The sequence below is a fragment of the Lytechinus pictus genome, chromosome 2, assembly GCF_037042905.1.
Source record: "Lytechinus pictus isolate F3 Inbred chromosome 2, Lp3.0, whole genome shotgun sequence".
Lineage (NCBI taxonomy): Eukaryota > Metazoa > Echinodermata > Echinoidea > Temnopleuroida > Toxopneustidae > Lytechinus > Lytechinus pictus.
The window spans coordinates 63,509,303-63,525,333 of NC_087246.1; the positions used below are offsets into that span (position 1 = coordinate 63,509,303).

The following is a 16,031-nucleotide window of genomic DNA, read 5'->3' on the forward strand; positions in this document are numbered from 1 at the left end:
GTCATTTCAAAAACTTAACCTCAGGTTAAGATTTGGTGTTGACGCCGCCGTCGCCGTCGCCGTCGCCGCCGCCGCCGCCGTCGCCGTCGGAAAAGCGGCGCCTATAGTCTCACTCTGCTATGCAGGTGAGACAAAAACCATCAGGAACTAAAAATAATCAACTAGAAAAAAGGAATCTGACGAGCAAAAGAAGGGTCACATTCCATTTAAAATTTCTAAAAAGCACAGAAAAGCCAACAAACAATAATTATAAAATAATTTGAATTTGTTATGTACATGAGTCTTTATTGATTTTCAAGATTCATAGAAAAAAACACACATAGCAATCAATAACAAATTCCAATAATTACAAACAAGCGAACAAAAACAACAATAATTGGAAACTTACGTGCCAACACCGTCATAGTCACTTCCAAACCCAACGCACTCCCAGCCACAGATTAGTTTTATATGATCCATGTGATCTAATTGAAAAAAAAATTAGAAATAGTTGTGCTTAGAAGGTCGCATTTGAATTGCCTGCGGTCGTCGTAAGAAAGATTTAACTATAATTGTGATTTTTCCGTATGATTTGGGGGTATCATGTACCTTTTGCGTTCAGTGCATATACAATAAGTATATTGACTATGGACGAATGATTTTTGACAAGTTTTCATACTTTTAAGGAGCTAGAGGCTGTCTAAGAAATTTATAATATAATAATCGTAATAATAGTGTTTGTCTATATAAAGGTAAGCCTACGACGAGTTAAAGACCTTGAGGGACAGGTGTATTGTCTATAAGCGAGAGGAACAAGCACATAACGTATTTTAAAATTACTGAGAACTGAATGTAGTAGGCCTATAACATTACTACATGATCTGATTTGATGGTATATCGTCATTATACCCCCCGGCCGCCCCCAGCCTCCCCACGCCATCGCAAACAATGCATAATTCGACATCGATGACCACCACATTTATTTTGTAGAAAACAGCTGAAATGATGATTTCACTGTGATAGTACCTGCTACTTGGACAAGTGTAGCATAGCCATCATCTGCAGTAACATTTTGGGGTGGGCAGTTGATGTACTTGGTGTAGAAGTTCACCATAACCACTCCTCCATTTTCTTTCTGAAATAGATATGAAACCAATTATCAGATTTCTAACTTGGAATGATTAGCAATGAGGTGTTATACTCTCTTAATATATGTCATAATGATCGCTATTCAAATATATCGCTAATTTTAAAGGGAGGAGGAAAAAGTAGGTCAGCATTAATCAATAAAAAGGGTTGCTAATCATAATAAACAGAATTATAGTAATATACGATCAAATGACCTTAGTCAGTAAAATCAAGGGTAGCGTCTGAGCTGTGTACTGTTTGAGGGAGTTAATAAGAGGTTAATAGCCTATTATCCAATTTAGAAATAAAATGATGTCGTCTTGGTCCCCTATCTGAACACAGTGGAGCCGCACCTGGAAACAGCGGTTGAAAGTATCTGAAATAACCGTCATGTAACATACCATAGGGGCCGCGGAAACGGGGGGGGGGGGGGGGGGCTAGGTGGGCTTCAGAATGTTCCAGATATGAATAGTTGAGGAAGATGGCCGGTTCTATTTGCTTGTTAAAAGTAATTTAGAGCGACCTAACAAGTGAAGATTGGTTACAGTAGGCCTACATGATTGTGTGGAGTTGGGTGCAGTTAGAATAAATATTCCATTCAATTCAAACATTTTATTCAATTTTTCGCAAAATATAATTTTCAATATAAATTACACAAAATAATTTGTCATAAAAATATATAAGATATTTGTTATCAGAAGAGGGCGTAGTTCCCTGAAAGCAAACGCTTGTGATGAGATATACGCCTGTGACACAAATACAATACACAATACAAAAAATAAACCTACATAAATTATCATCAGGCAAAAGAATTCAACGAGAAATGTATCCGCATTCTGCTGCACTCAACCCAGGTGAGGAGAATGGGTACCACATTATTGAATATAGTTTTGCACAGTTTGACATAGTTGATACATACCACCCGAGTAAGAATGCTATTTGGCGCGTTTCGGTAGTGGTTACAGAGTTCGTATGCCGAAGTATGGCTGAACATGACTGGTGCCGTGACGATGTCGAGGACATCAATCATTGTCTTCACCGAGACGTGAGAGAGATCAATAAGCATACCAAGACGATTCATCTCTCTAATAACATCCTAAGATAAACAAAAAAAAACATCAGAAACAACGATTCGAAATTGGTTGGTTGGTTGGTTGGTTTTAATTCACGATTAAAAATGCATAAATTAAAACAAAATAAACATTACATGATCAAATAATTAAAAACAATATAACAATGTAACAATAATCAAACTTAACAATGTATGTAATACAAAATCGTAGGGATACACCCGTTTCAGATTGGCTATTAATAGCCAACCTGTTCTTCCCCGGGGACCCTAAAAATAAATAAATCAAATTAACATTACAATATGAAAAATTACTAATAAATACTTATATAAAAAATCAATATAAAGATGTAAAAGAATAGATGAATGAACTTGTGGTGCAAGATCACAATACCCCCCCCCCCCTCCCCGACAGTCCTAACATGAAACCATCATTACATTTCACCGGTTATTTTCAAAACTTCTTTTTATAAGTAGAAAAAATGTTAAGTTTTTTAATGTATAGAGGTAAATTGTTATATAATTTTCCACAACGAAACTTAAATGAACGTTTGCATTTTTCAGTATTAGGTTTGGGCAAGACAACCTGATTACCTTGATGGCCAAGCATAATTTGATCATAATAACACTGGGGAAATCAACAGAACATGCACAATATTAAACGAAATCAGAGGAATACAAGGGATTAGATGGGGGTGACGCAATAGCTCATCAATTATAGAGATACCTCTGTGTGCTCTAGCCACTGAACTAGACGTATTTCTAGTTCAGTGGCTCTAGCTCACCCAACGCCCTGAACAATAGGTTCGTTGCCTGAAAAAATGTTAAGAGTTGTTAATTAAGATAGTGAAGACTCTAAAATTAGGGAAATGATGACACATAAGCCTAAACATACTTCAATATGAAGAAAATGTAAAACATATTCATAATTATTTTCTGCTAGAAGTTAAGTATGATTTCAGTAATTACTGTATGACTGAAGAATAAAAGAGATCAAACATGTATTTAAAAAAAAAGATGTCTGAAGGCTTACCATGCTTATGTATTCTGAATGATAATGACGCAACATATCTATTTTTGTCGCTCGCTGCGCTCACTCGTACTGCAATGCAAGATGTTTTGGAAACAAATATGATTCAATAGGTGGGTTACACAAAATGAAATAAAAGTAAACATAAAGACATGGATGGGAACAATGGGCTGATAGCTATTCCGCGCTAGAAGTAAAAAAATATATGAAGGCACATGATATTGTAATCAAGAATACAAATTATACCAAAAAACCTTCATAATTATTATTCCTCGCTCGCTGTGATCGCTCATGATATTCAAATCATAGTGATTCTAAAACCTAAATAGTTGCTAAACTAGGGTCGATTTCTTTGATATTTTCCAAAACCCTCCTCCTGATAATCTGTCTCCCTCCGGTGTCGAGACGATCAAAGGGGACTTTTTTTTAAATGACCAGCCTGTTAAATTATCAGAGGGACATTAAAGGACATAAATGAATGATAAAAAAACATTGACATGGTTAGGAAGTATGTGAAGGTGTGATGGTTCAAGCCCTGCCTCGAAACCTCCACATCCTGGGACCCTATATAGCTTTTGAGGTGTGAGGATTACCCTTGTGCCGATTACACGAAACGGTCTCTCCAATGACCGTCTTTCGTGTCGCCCATCTATTATGATGCGCTGTATATATATGCGGGATATTTCTGAAATTTATGGACAAACAAATAAAATTCGTTAGCTAGCATTTATATAAAAATAATGTTATAAAATTTCATGAGATATCACATCATCTTATAAAGGATTTTGTTTAATTTAACGGACGAATAAAATATACTTGCAGGTATTTAAAATGCGTTTCACATGACGCATCATAAATGAGCAAAACGAAAGACGGTTCTTGCAAAGATCCTTTCGTGCAACCGGCCCCTGGTTGCAAGAACTTTTCGAGAAAAGTGATATATTATCAATCAATAAGTTGACTATCGAATTTGCTAGATCATGTAAATGTAATAAAATGCAATGTTAGGCCTATATGACGGATGATGGCCGCGTTGGTTTGTCAGATATTGTGCCTGCAATCTAAATGGGCATGAGAAGTAACAGTCGGCTCTTTTATACAGTTATAGGAAATTTGTTAGGAGAAAAATACCTTGCCAAAGTCAGTAAGTCCGTTGTGTTCTGGAGTTGTCTCCTCATCCATCAACCAGTTATCAGCCCTATAGAGAAAGAGAGAGAGAGAGATTTAAAGAGAGACAGAAAATGAGAGAGACATGGAGAGATATCAAATAGGATTCCGGGCTGAAAATAATTGTATCTAAATAAATAGACTAAAGTTCACGGAGCAGAACGCTGAGAGTTTCATCAAAGTTTGATAACAAATGTTTAAACTTTGGCAATATTCTATGAAAACAGTTCTATGCACGCAGTAAGGAATATTCAATAGGTGGGTTGATGATGTCATATCTACCATTCGGTTTTATGTTATTATATGATCGAAATCATGATATTGATTATTTACATATGAGACATGGTTGTGTGCATGATAATGTCTCGCTTGTTACAAAATAAGTTGCAGCATTGAATATCTTACACATTAAATCAATTGCCAATTGAATTTTATTCATTCTTAGTGAACAATAGGGGATATGACATTACCAGCGTCTTAATCATCATCAGATAACAAATCTAAACCACACTGTGAGATATTTTTTTTTGGTTGTAAATTCTGCTGTATATAGTTAAGATATAATTGTAACCTCTGATAGAAGAATACTTGCAGCCTTAGACCTATACAAAGCACATTCTTATCCCTATTGTCGAATGTGTTTTGGTCATTATAGGGCGGGAGAGGGGCAGTGGTACAAGACGACTCTCCCATATGCTGCTGAACAAAATTCGAAATTCGGGGGGGGGGGGCACGCCCCACATCCCCGGAGAGTCGACCATGTTTACAAAATTTGAAAGAGTCATCACCTTTTTTCGATATCAATAATTGCATAACATCAGTATCACGTTTCTTACCAGGGTGTATTGCAGCTATGTGTGACGGTCATATACCGTACTCCAAGTTCATAGAGCATGCGCAGTGAAGCCATGCTGCTATCAATATTATGACCCCCTTCGACTCCAATTAGAGATGCAATCTTCCCATTTTCATGTGAATCTCTGATTCCTGTAAGAAGGGGTAAATGAAATATATAATTTAAGATTAGGAGCCATGAGATAGGTGCAGATTTTAAAAAAATTAGTAAATTTTAGTATTATCAAAGGAAACACAAAACAATAATAATAATAATAGGGGCGTCGTCAGTGTTGTTTTGATAAAGAAAGTTAGATTGAATATATAATCTGAAAGTTACAAAGATTATTATCAGTAAACTTTACTCCAAAGGTTATCATAATTGGATGGGTTGCACAGGCTATCATCTTTTCCATAGGCCTCTTCTTCCTTTCTTTCTTTCTTTCTTTTTCTTTTCATCACTTGAAATATCACAAGGGCGACCGGTCACCTACCCACAGACCTCAACCTTCCTTCAGCGCCACCCTTAATATTAAGTTATCTTATTCTGATATAAAAGCATTATGGGATTTAGAAATAGGTCATAACCGAATGACAATGCAGGAAAACAGTAGTTTAAGATTTTACATTTTCAGAGCGTGCAAGCAAAATATCATCTGCGTGCCTATAGTTTGCACATTCATATATCATTTCAAAACAACAAAATCAAGACTATAAAAACGATTTCCGTTTAGAATCAAACTGTATATATCAACATACTGATAGTCATAACAGAATTCTTCCAATGCTTTTTAATGCTACGACAGTAAAGAAAGACACTACGATCACAATTGTTGATTAAGTGCCTACCATTTATTATAAGATCATCATTATTTGACACGATTGTTTACATTATTAACACGTGAACCGCTACAAGCTGGCGCTATAACACTTACATAAAAAGAGTCGTAAATACACATATTACTGGTGCTTTAATTAAAAAAAAGAATATGAATTTTGCTTCTATTTTGTAATGGCAAAACTATAATTTTTTGTCTTTGTAAAAGAAGATGTAAAAAAATTGACATATGTCGCATGTTTATTAGTATACTACTTTTCTTGATTTGATTAGGCGAAATATTGGAATTTTAAGTCGATGATCCAGAGTACACATGAAGTTTAATCCCCTGTAATCTGATAAACTATACAAAGATCGATAAAATACTGCGGTCTTTTTAGGGGGATTTTTTTACTCCTTTACTTTTCGGCAAAGTGACAAAGTATAAAATGTTAAGATCTTCTCATTCATGACTTGTTGTGCATTGGACTACACTTCTCAATATTATTGTGAGATCAGATGACCGTAAGTCTGACGTAAAAACTCTTAGGCCTTTGGATAACTGATAATTAACGTACCTTCCGCCGTTGTGACAAAATCAAATGTTTCAGGGTACGTTTGAACCATTCTTTTGATGACGTCAATCTGGTCAAGAATATGCATTAGAGCATCGTTGTACTGGGAATCACACGATGTATAAGCAGCCCAAAACTGAAGATGAGAGCGAGAGAAAATGTAGTTTTAATGGCTGCTTGCGGTTGGCAGGAACCTGGGAACGATTTTTTAAAATCATGTTTATCATGTTAATTGGGAGATGCTGGAGGTATTGTTAATGGGTGTGCCGGCAAAAGAGAATTGACATGCCAAAAAAAAAGAACACACACACCAAAAACAAAAGGTTATTGCTCCAAACTCTCCGTTATTTCGGAACGATGACCCTTTTTTGTGGAGGAGGGGGGCTTGTCAACCTGATTTCCGGGGGATGCTGCCTATATAGTAAATAACATAAACAGCACCTCCTGAAAAATCTTGGACCATACAGTTTGGTCTTTCTGTTGAGTGCATTCAATGATAGCAACTGCTTGAAATTCATTGACAATATAATCAAAACTTATCAATTGACTATCTCAAAATATCAGCCTTCACGTATAGTCTCCACTCATCATCTGATGCTCTATATTGCTCCACACACCCAGAACAAGACACAAATGGGGGGGGGGGGACCATGCATTCTCTGTTATAGGACCAACGCTATGGAATCAATTGCCTAGATCCAATTACGCCTAATTTCATCAACAGAAACATTCAAGTCCCAGTTGAAAACTTATTTAATCTCCCATTAACCATGTTAACAGTTTAATAATGTGTTTATTCAGAAGAATTCAAATTCTATTCTTTTTTGTTTTCTATTGTTGTTGTTTTGTGTTTATTTTCCTTGAAGCGCCATGAGCACCGAAAGATGGACCTGTGCGCTATATAAGTAGCCACCATTATTATTATTATTATAATTCAAAATTACAAAATTCTATTATATAAATTAGATTCAGGATTACAAGCCCTTTAAAAGATTTCAAGTAAACAAAAGAGAAAGAGAGAAAGAATTACCATTAAGATTCATTTTGCCCATGTGACGAATAACTATTCTCAGTGTTAGAAATAATGAATGGGATTTATTAATAGACAATGAAATGAATCCCTGCAAGAAGAAGAAGAAATGAAGGGCATATATTTTTTAATGGACGAAAAGTTCCACCCACAAAAAGATAACAGGCCTATGATTGAGAAGCGTAGAAAGGTGCTAGATGGATAAAGTTCCATTGCTGCGTGGCATCAAATATCGGATTTGTTGGGAGTATCAATATGGCTAATGCCTTGTTTTTATCGAAGAATATATATTTAAGAAAATCGAGAATGGGAAAGAATGTAAATACTTAATCCAGACCCTATTGAATGGAGAATGAAAACCTCGAATAGGTTGAATTGCACAAAACAGAGAAATCAAAGTATAAGATCAAATGAAGTTTGAGAGACACATTGAACAAAAATGTGGGCGTTGTGGCATGCGCCTGTAATGCTAGAATGCAGAGGAACGAGGTTCGAGCCCTGGTCGCGTCTTTCGGATGGTAACGATAAAGGTCGGTCTCTGATTGATACACGTCTGCCAAAATTCAATTACACAATAAGGCAGTTATAAGCATTTAAATGTTAAGATCGATAATACCATGAAAAACCTAACCATTGGCAATGAGATCAACATGTGTGATGTCACGCATGTACCTCTTTCCGAATACGAAGTAAAATAGTAGATAGATAAGGGGAGAATTTTATATATTTTTATTATTCTTCCAAGTTGTCAGATCTGACAACTTTCATTGCCTTTGATTGGCTGAGAAGCACGGTTCCTATGGTAACTATCGGATAAAGTTTCCGGTAATTCCTTTCGTGAAACGCGCACCCCATGTGCTATTTTTATGAGATGATGCAGATTTAACAATGATAGATGAAGAATAGAATGCTATAACATAGGGATATAAAAAAAATAACACCGTGATTAAAATGAGCCATATAAGAGATGTTTTGGAGATTATAATGTAGGACAGTTTATTGTTCGGATCATTATACAGTATAGCCAATGGGAGGATCTTCACATAGCATGAGCGTTCTCGACATTCAGATTGCTCATAACTTTCTAATTGTTTGTCCTAAAAAGTTTCATCAAACTTTCAATGATCTTATCAGGCTTTCTCGGCTCTTAAAGGGATGGTCCGGGCTGAAAGTATTTATAGCTTAACAAATAGAGTAGAATTCACTGAGCAAAATGCCGAAATTTTAATCAAAATCGGATAACAAATAACAAAGTTATTGAATTTTAAAATTTTAGCAATATTTTGTGAAAACAGTCGTCATGAATATTCATTAGGTGGGCTGATGATGTCACATCTCCACTTGTTCTTTTGTATTTTATTATATGAAATTAGGTTTATTCAAATTTTTTCCTCCAAGAACTTGAAAAATGGGATTGACAATTGATTTAGTGCATTAGATATTTATTACTGCAACTTATTTCATTATAAGAGAGACATATTATTCACACAAGTAGGAAATAATGAAAAAAATATGATTTTATGTAATAACATAAGAAAACGGAAAGTGGAGATGTGACATCATCAGCCCACCTAATCAATATCCATGACGACTGTTTTCACAAAATATTGCTAAACTTTAAACTTCAATATCTCTATTATTTGTTATCCGATTTTGATGAAATTTTCGGCATTTTGCTCAGTGAATTCTACTCTATGTATTAAGATATAAATATTTTCAGCCCGGACCATCCCTTTAAGTTCACTTTTTCTGAGGGTTCCATTCTCACTTAAAGGAGTAAATCTGTAACTCGTTAGTGAGAGTAAATGGACTTGCACTCGAGTACATACAACGTTATACACAGAACCTATAAAGGAAAAATGTGTTGCAGCGAATAGCGATAATTTATCCACTTAGCTCGCATCTTTAAACTAATCACTGCTTAAGCTACGCAGACGATAATGATATTTGGATAAATAGAGTAAAATTTAACAAGCAAAAGCTGAACATTTCATCAATATAAGATAGGAAATGACGATGTTATTGAATTTTAAAGTTAGGCAATATTTTGTGTGAACAGTTAAATGCGCCCCGGCACCATGAATAGGTGAGCTAATAATGTCATATCCCCACTTTTCCTTATCATAATTCATATTTCATACTTTCATAATAAAGGAGAGGAGGTGAAGCAACCGTTCTTGTAAAACAATATCACTAATAGGATGTTTATTTGATTTGGGAAAGTGGTAACATTACGAAGCATCGAGCGCGAGATGCCAGGTCTTCAGAGTTTCTCGGAGAGTGCAGCTAGGGGGCCAACTCAGAGCGCTGATGTGGTGAATTGGAAACATTTTCATGATTATCTTGCACATTTCGTGATGCATGATGATGATGGTGATAATGATGGCAATAATGTTAATGATGATGGTGATGATGGTGGTGGTGGTGACGATGACAATGATGATGATGATAATGAAGAAGAAGAAGATTATGATGACGATGGTGGTAATGATGGTGATATGGTGGTAAAAGTCATGATGCCGGTGGAAATGATGATGATGGTGAGGATAATGGTCATGATGACGATGATGATAGTCATATTAGTGACATTACTTAAGTTATGACGATCAAAATGATGGCAATGGCGGGGGCGATGTAATCATGAAAATAAATAATGAACTTTACCTGAGCCCCGACTAATCCATCCCTAAGTCTTGGGATATCAGTATGTGTAGGATTCCATGGAGGTCGCTCATTCAAGTTTACTGTTTGAAGCTGATTGTTTATGCCTTTCTTAAATTGATATGGTAAATCATTGTGCCTGTAGAAAAGGACAAATACAAGAAAAGACTTAACCAGAAAGCATTAAAATAAATTATATTATATTGTGAAGTATTTGTTTTGAATCCTATAACAGGCGATCGTCGCCAAAAAAAAAAAAAAGACAGAATAATTGTTCAGAAAATGACACAAGCTTTGAATTCGGCTGGTCGCTGGTAAATATTTTTTATCAGAAGGTACAAAACTGAGCTTCTGTAATGTAGCAACAGTTGCTAGGTATAACATAACTTTAGCAACCAACCTTTATGGTTTGATCTAAAAAAAATTATACCATTTTTTTTTCAAGCAAACGTCTCCAACCAATCATGCATAGTAGCATTTGCTAACCAGCACTTTTCCCACAGCAACTTTAAGATTATGATATTGCATGGATACAGGGGTCCGTTTCGGGCGCCCAGGCGTCGTTTATGAGTTGTTTTTTTTTTTTTTTTTTTTTTTTGGGGGGGGGTGTTGCTTTTTCAGTACCATTCACTGGCATTCGCCGCTTAGGGTAGCCTTTTTATTACGCCATTTATGGTTGATAATTGGCTAAGCAGATTACGCCATTTATATCATGTATATAGGGTGCAATTTAACTTCAATTATTTACACAACTTGGGGTATCATGTTAAGGCCTCTTAAGATGTAAGAATGAGTGAATTTCCCTGTTCGTGCCACGTAGCATGCTTTACTGTGGGTAACTTTTCTCATGGTAGACCCTGTGCTATATCGGTTCCATGACATTTGCTCTGGCGACAATTGCTCCGTTCTAAATTCCATACACTAATCGAATGACCAACTTCAACACTGGGTTTAACACTATACCCTACCCTAAACCTAACGCATAACCTAACATAAAACCCTTTTGCAACCCTAACCCTACGTCTTAGACGTAATTAAAATGGAGCAATAATTATTGTCACCGCTATCATGGCTATTTAGGGTTGCATTTGAAAGGGGGTAAATACAGGAGAAGGGGGGAGGGAGAAAGAAGAGAAGTGGGGATAGTGTGTGATAAAGAGAAGCCTTGGTCTTGTCATTTTATACTCCCTTTTATTCAAGTGAGAAAAAAATGAGTTAATCTTTTTGTCGTCCTCCCCCTCCCCATATCGATATACATATGATGATGAAAAATATTCATAGTGTTGGGAGAAATGCGACACGATATAGATGTTGTCATTTTGAAATAAAGGAAAATCGTAACACATTAAAAACTTTTATTTCAAATCATTGCAGGTGACTTTGAATCCGTTGAGCCTGGCATAAAACTGTCCGTCCGACAAACCATTCCTCAATCACCCACAATAAAAGACAGAAACAAGATCAAAGCAGCGACAATTAAAGATAAACATTTTTACTAGAATTTCAAAGGCTGATCTGGTAATATGTGCATGAATTGATTTGTTATTCTCTTTCCCCTCTTTTCTTCTATTACTGTCTCGTCTCATAAACGAAGATGAATTATTGATTTGTGATTAATAAGTACTTCATAGGCATACAGCCAAATTGAAATGCATGATCATCATTATATCAGCCTGACACGTCAGTAATAGTGAGGCTTATTCAAATATTTTCACCGTGTCTCGTCTTTGTAGTACGAATTGTGTATTTGTCTTTGATTTTCAGATAAATTATCAAATTCATTATCTATGACGATCACCATGATTTTCATTACTCATTTTGGTAGCACAGATAGACAACACTCAACTGTCCAAAGTTGAAAAAATAAACAGTGAGTTCGTGACATCATCGTCTCTCTCGTTTGTATACACTCTAAAGTGATTTAAAAAATCAAGGTGAACATATAGGGACCAATCGGATTTGGGATTTACGTTTGATTTTAAAAATTATTTTTAAATTTCTAGGGATTAGAATTTTAATCCTTTGAGATTCAAAAATAGTCTTTAGGATTAAAACTAAATCCAAAATTCGATTGGTCCCTACAACTACATTCTACCAGGATTTATTTTAAATCCCTGTAATTTAGAGTATATCACCTATGTTTTGCACAATACCGTGCAAATACAGAATCTTTTATGTTTCATCCGATTTTGATGATTTTTTTTCAGCGTCGTGCTTGTTTGATTTCCTAGGTTCGGCCAAAGTAAAATTGGTAAATTGTGGTTGATTTTCCCCCTCATTACTGAGAAAGCATGAATGCTTGTAACAAAGCAACCAGAGGACCGATTGCTTCAGGTCCTCTCCTAGGGACCCGTTAATGGGGATTAATGCCTTACCAAAGGGCACTAGCGCACCAAGTGGGAATCGAACCCGGGTCACCAGAATCCGAAACCCCCGCTTTACTGACTGAGCTATCGCGCCTCCGTAGCAATAATCTCCACCTTAAAAATTGCAAAGTTGATTCCTTCTTTTAGACCAGCTGTGTATATTCGGTATTTAATATTTGTATGTAAAGGCCTACAGTTGTGCTCAAAAGTTAATGATCCCCCACCACAAAATGCACTCCTTCATGCTGAGTGTTGAATGTTCACAACAACATATACAGCCCAGAGAAATAAGCTTTATTGAATGTGATATTTTATCACCTGATTTCACAATTACATATCTAAGACATGACAGAACTTGAACACTTTCAATATGTTCATTTTCTGGCGAGGTTCACGAACTATTGATCACCTCTGCATTTCTTTACATTCCCTTGATAATAAGGATAATAATTACAATTGCTCATAATAATAGCGCTTACTGTATCAGAAGTCTCTAAGCGCGCTCTACAGTAATGCAGCATAATGGTTTTAATACCATACCCCATGGCTAGGAATCGAACCCATGTCCCTCAGATTGAAAGACAAGAGTCATACCACTAGACCACGACGCCCCACTTGGTTAATGTGATTATTTATTAGTTGATAAAACAAACCCTTGATCTCAATGAGGCTCTTTTCTCTATCACAAGTCAATGAGGGTTATCACTTTTATCATCATAAACCATATCAGAAGTGTCACCTTTATATCCCCGTGTTTATTGTTCCTTAATGGGATCTTATGTCACGGTAAATCTCAACTGACATTATTATGGCATGCACGCTCCCAAATCATGAAACTAAATGCGCTTTTTGTGTTAAGCTTCTTGTAGTACTGTACATAATGCATTCTCTTTTATTCCTTGTACCCCCTTCCCCTATTTCTCACAAAATAAATCTTTATTCTGGAGTTACCACACTGCGAGGTAGAATCAACCCCAGCACGCAGCAAATGTATTGAAACTGCTAGTCAAATCAATGACAAAACGATGAATATCTCGGAGGTCTTTGTCGAAAATTGATGAATCGGAACAGCACTTTTGTCCGACGTTTCGGAGTTGACAAAACTCGCTAATGTCGTCTGTCAAGAGCCAAGGACGAAACTGCTGTTTTGATTCACCAACCCTTGACAAAGATTTCGTTGTCATGAAGGGCATTTGACAATAGATTCTGTACGTTCCCTGAAGAGTCTGTGCAGCTGTTGCCAAATCTCTCGATTAAAATACTCGTCAGTACTCCTTTCTTAGAGCGTATTTGCAGTTACATGATCAGAAAAGGACAGTGCGTGTTTCGTTGTACAGTGCGTCCCAGAAAAAACGAAACCGAGATTAAGCGATGATTTATCATAACTTAATCACAAATAAAATAGACAAATGACCTATCAATGTAAATCTTAGAATCTCTTCTTTCATCTGATATTACTTAGATTATTCCCCATTCACGCATGAGTGAGCAAAAACAATTTGAAGAAAGGACACCAAAAACTCATTTGGCGGGGGGTATCTGAATTCAAATAGAAAATCACATGCCTAAAAAGTTCAAAATCTGCTCTTTTATTTGATACCTTAATCACAAAAAATGGTCAAGAAGTAAAAAAGTTCTGTTCCCTCGAAACAATGCTTGTATTTCCATAACTTCATTAAAAAAACGTGTTTTCACCGGTTTCCCACAGAAGCTATCGCATGGTTAACAAAAGACTTAATGCATGGCTGATCGTCAACAAAACGGAGTGTCAAGTGAGTTTGAACGCTAGATGGTAGAACCTCTTAATTCTATATTATTGAAATTCAAGCCTATTATTTCAAATAACCAGAACTTTGTTATTTCTTGACCATTTTCTGTAATTGAGGTATCAAATTAAAGAGCAGATATTGAACTTTTTTAAAATGTGGTTTTCTTTTTGGAACCCAGATACAGCCCGCCAAATGACTTTTTGGTATCCCCTATTCAAATTATTTTGCTCACTCATGCGTGAATAAGGAATAATCTAAGTAATTTTAGATGAAAGAGGAGATTCTAAGCTTTACAATGGTAGGTCACGTGTCTATTATATTTGTGATTAAGTTATGATAAATCATGGCTAAACCTCCGTTTCGTTTTTTGTGGGACGCACTGTATAACTTTGGAGGATTTAGATTAGTTCCCGATTATCAAAGACGGAGAAATAATAATGATTAAAAAAAGGAGAATAACTATTTACACCGCAAATAGACCTATTTTATAGGCTTTTCAACATCATCTGTTACTAGAGGCGTAACTGAAAGTCTGTAAAATGTGCCCAAGCCTTTTCCAAACAAGCCCTAAATCTATTTATCCTATGGGTGTATTCAGACCGTCTCGATATGTTAAAACAAACATAAAAGCCCTAGATTTCACAGAAAATGCAAAATCATCATGGAAAACTGTTACTCCTCTATTTTCTGTAATTTAACATATCATTTTTTGCCGTTTAAAATAGAAGGAATGTCTTTTTACGGGAAAATTTGTATAGTTCAAATCCGATGATATCGATATTCTGTAATTTCTATGAGTCATTATTTTTTTATGTATTTTAAATGATCGATGAATCTATTTTATTACTTGCTAATTTTATAGCCTCATATTTTACCAAAGTTTTTAAACGATACGGATGTCTGGAGGCAGCTGGAAGGGTCCGTACCTGACTCTCGTCTCTGGGTAAAAAAAAAACACGATCGAGTCAAGAGTGTTTGCTGCGTTCAACCCAGGTGAGGTAATTGGGGATCTGGGGCCCGTTACACAAAGCTTAGCAATGATCGTACAAATTTTTTCTGCGATTGACTGCATTGACTACAATGTACAATCAATCGTGAAAATCAAGCGTACGATTGATCGCTAACCTTTGTGTTACGGGACCCTGGTTATAATTATGCGCATTATAGTCGAGTGCTTAGAGACTTCTGATAAAATCATTTATACAGACCGTGCCTAATTAACATTATATCCATCTTTCTTACTTTCTTTTTCCCTATTTTACCTGAAATGCCACAATTTATGTTATAAAGGCAATAAACATTTTATAGAATATTCTAACGTTTTTTTATTTTTTATTTTTTTTTTATCGCAAACGGATAGTCTGTTATCAACCATATTATATGTATAACCGTTAATGTGTGCAGTCAAATTACAGCAGTTCTCGTGACCCCACTTTTCGGTAGGGATGGGGGTGGAGAAGTGTTCTTAAATTGACTGGTGACTCCAAATTAGAAAAAATATTCCTTTTAGAGTCCCTCTCGCAGACTGTCCTTTCATATGCTCGACCCACTGACTCGATGGCATTCGTGCCTGCATTTCCCTTTGAACTGAAAGACAAAATAGTAT

At 35.9% G+C, this 16,031-nt stretch overlaps 1 protein-coding gene across 1 annotated transcript in view; it reads right to left on the reverse strand.

Annotated features, from left to right (window-relative positions):
• The window catches only part of LOC129269047 (dipeptidase 1-like), a 25,938-nt gene extending 14,978 nt beyond the window's left edge, over positions 1–10,960 (reverse strand). Inside the window, exons 1-8 of the mRNA XM_064095714.1 lie at positions 10,956–10,960; positions 10,294–10,429; positions 6,603–6,735; positions 5,210–5,360; positions 4,338–4,404; positions 2,027–2,203; positions 1,006–1,114; positions 389–464 (exon numbers count right to left, since the gene is read on the reverse strand). Coding sequence (XP_063951784.1) covers positions 389–464; positions 1,006–1,114; positions 2,027–2,203; positions 4,338–4,404; positions 5,210–5,360; positions 6,603–6,735; positions 10,294–10,429; positions 10,956–10,960 — 854 coding nt within the window. The remainder of the gene's footprint in view (positions 1–388; positions 465–1,005; positions 1,115–2,026; positions 2,204–4,337; positions 4,405–5,209; positions 5,361–6,602; positions 6,736–10,293; positions 10,430–10,955) is intronic.
• Positions 10,961–16,031: the final 5,071 nt, after the last annotated feature.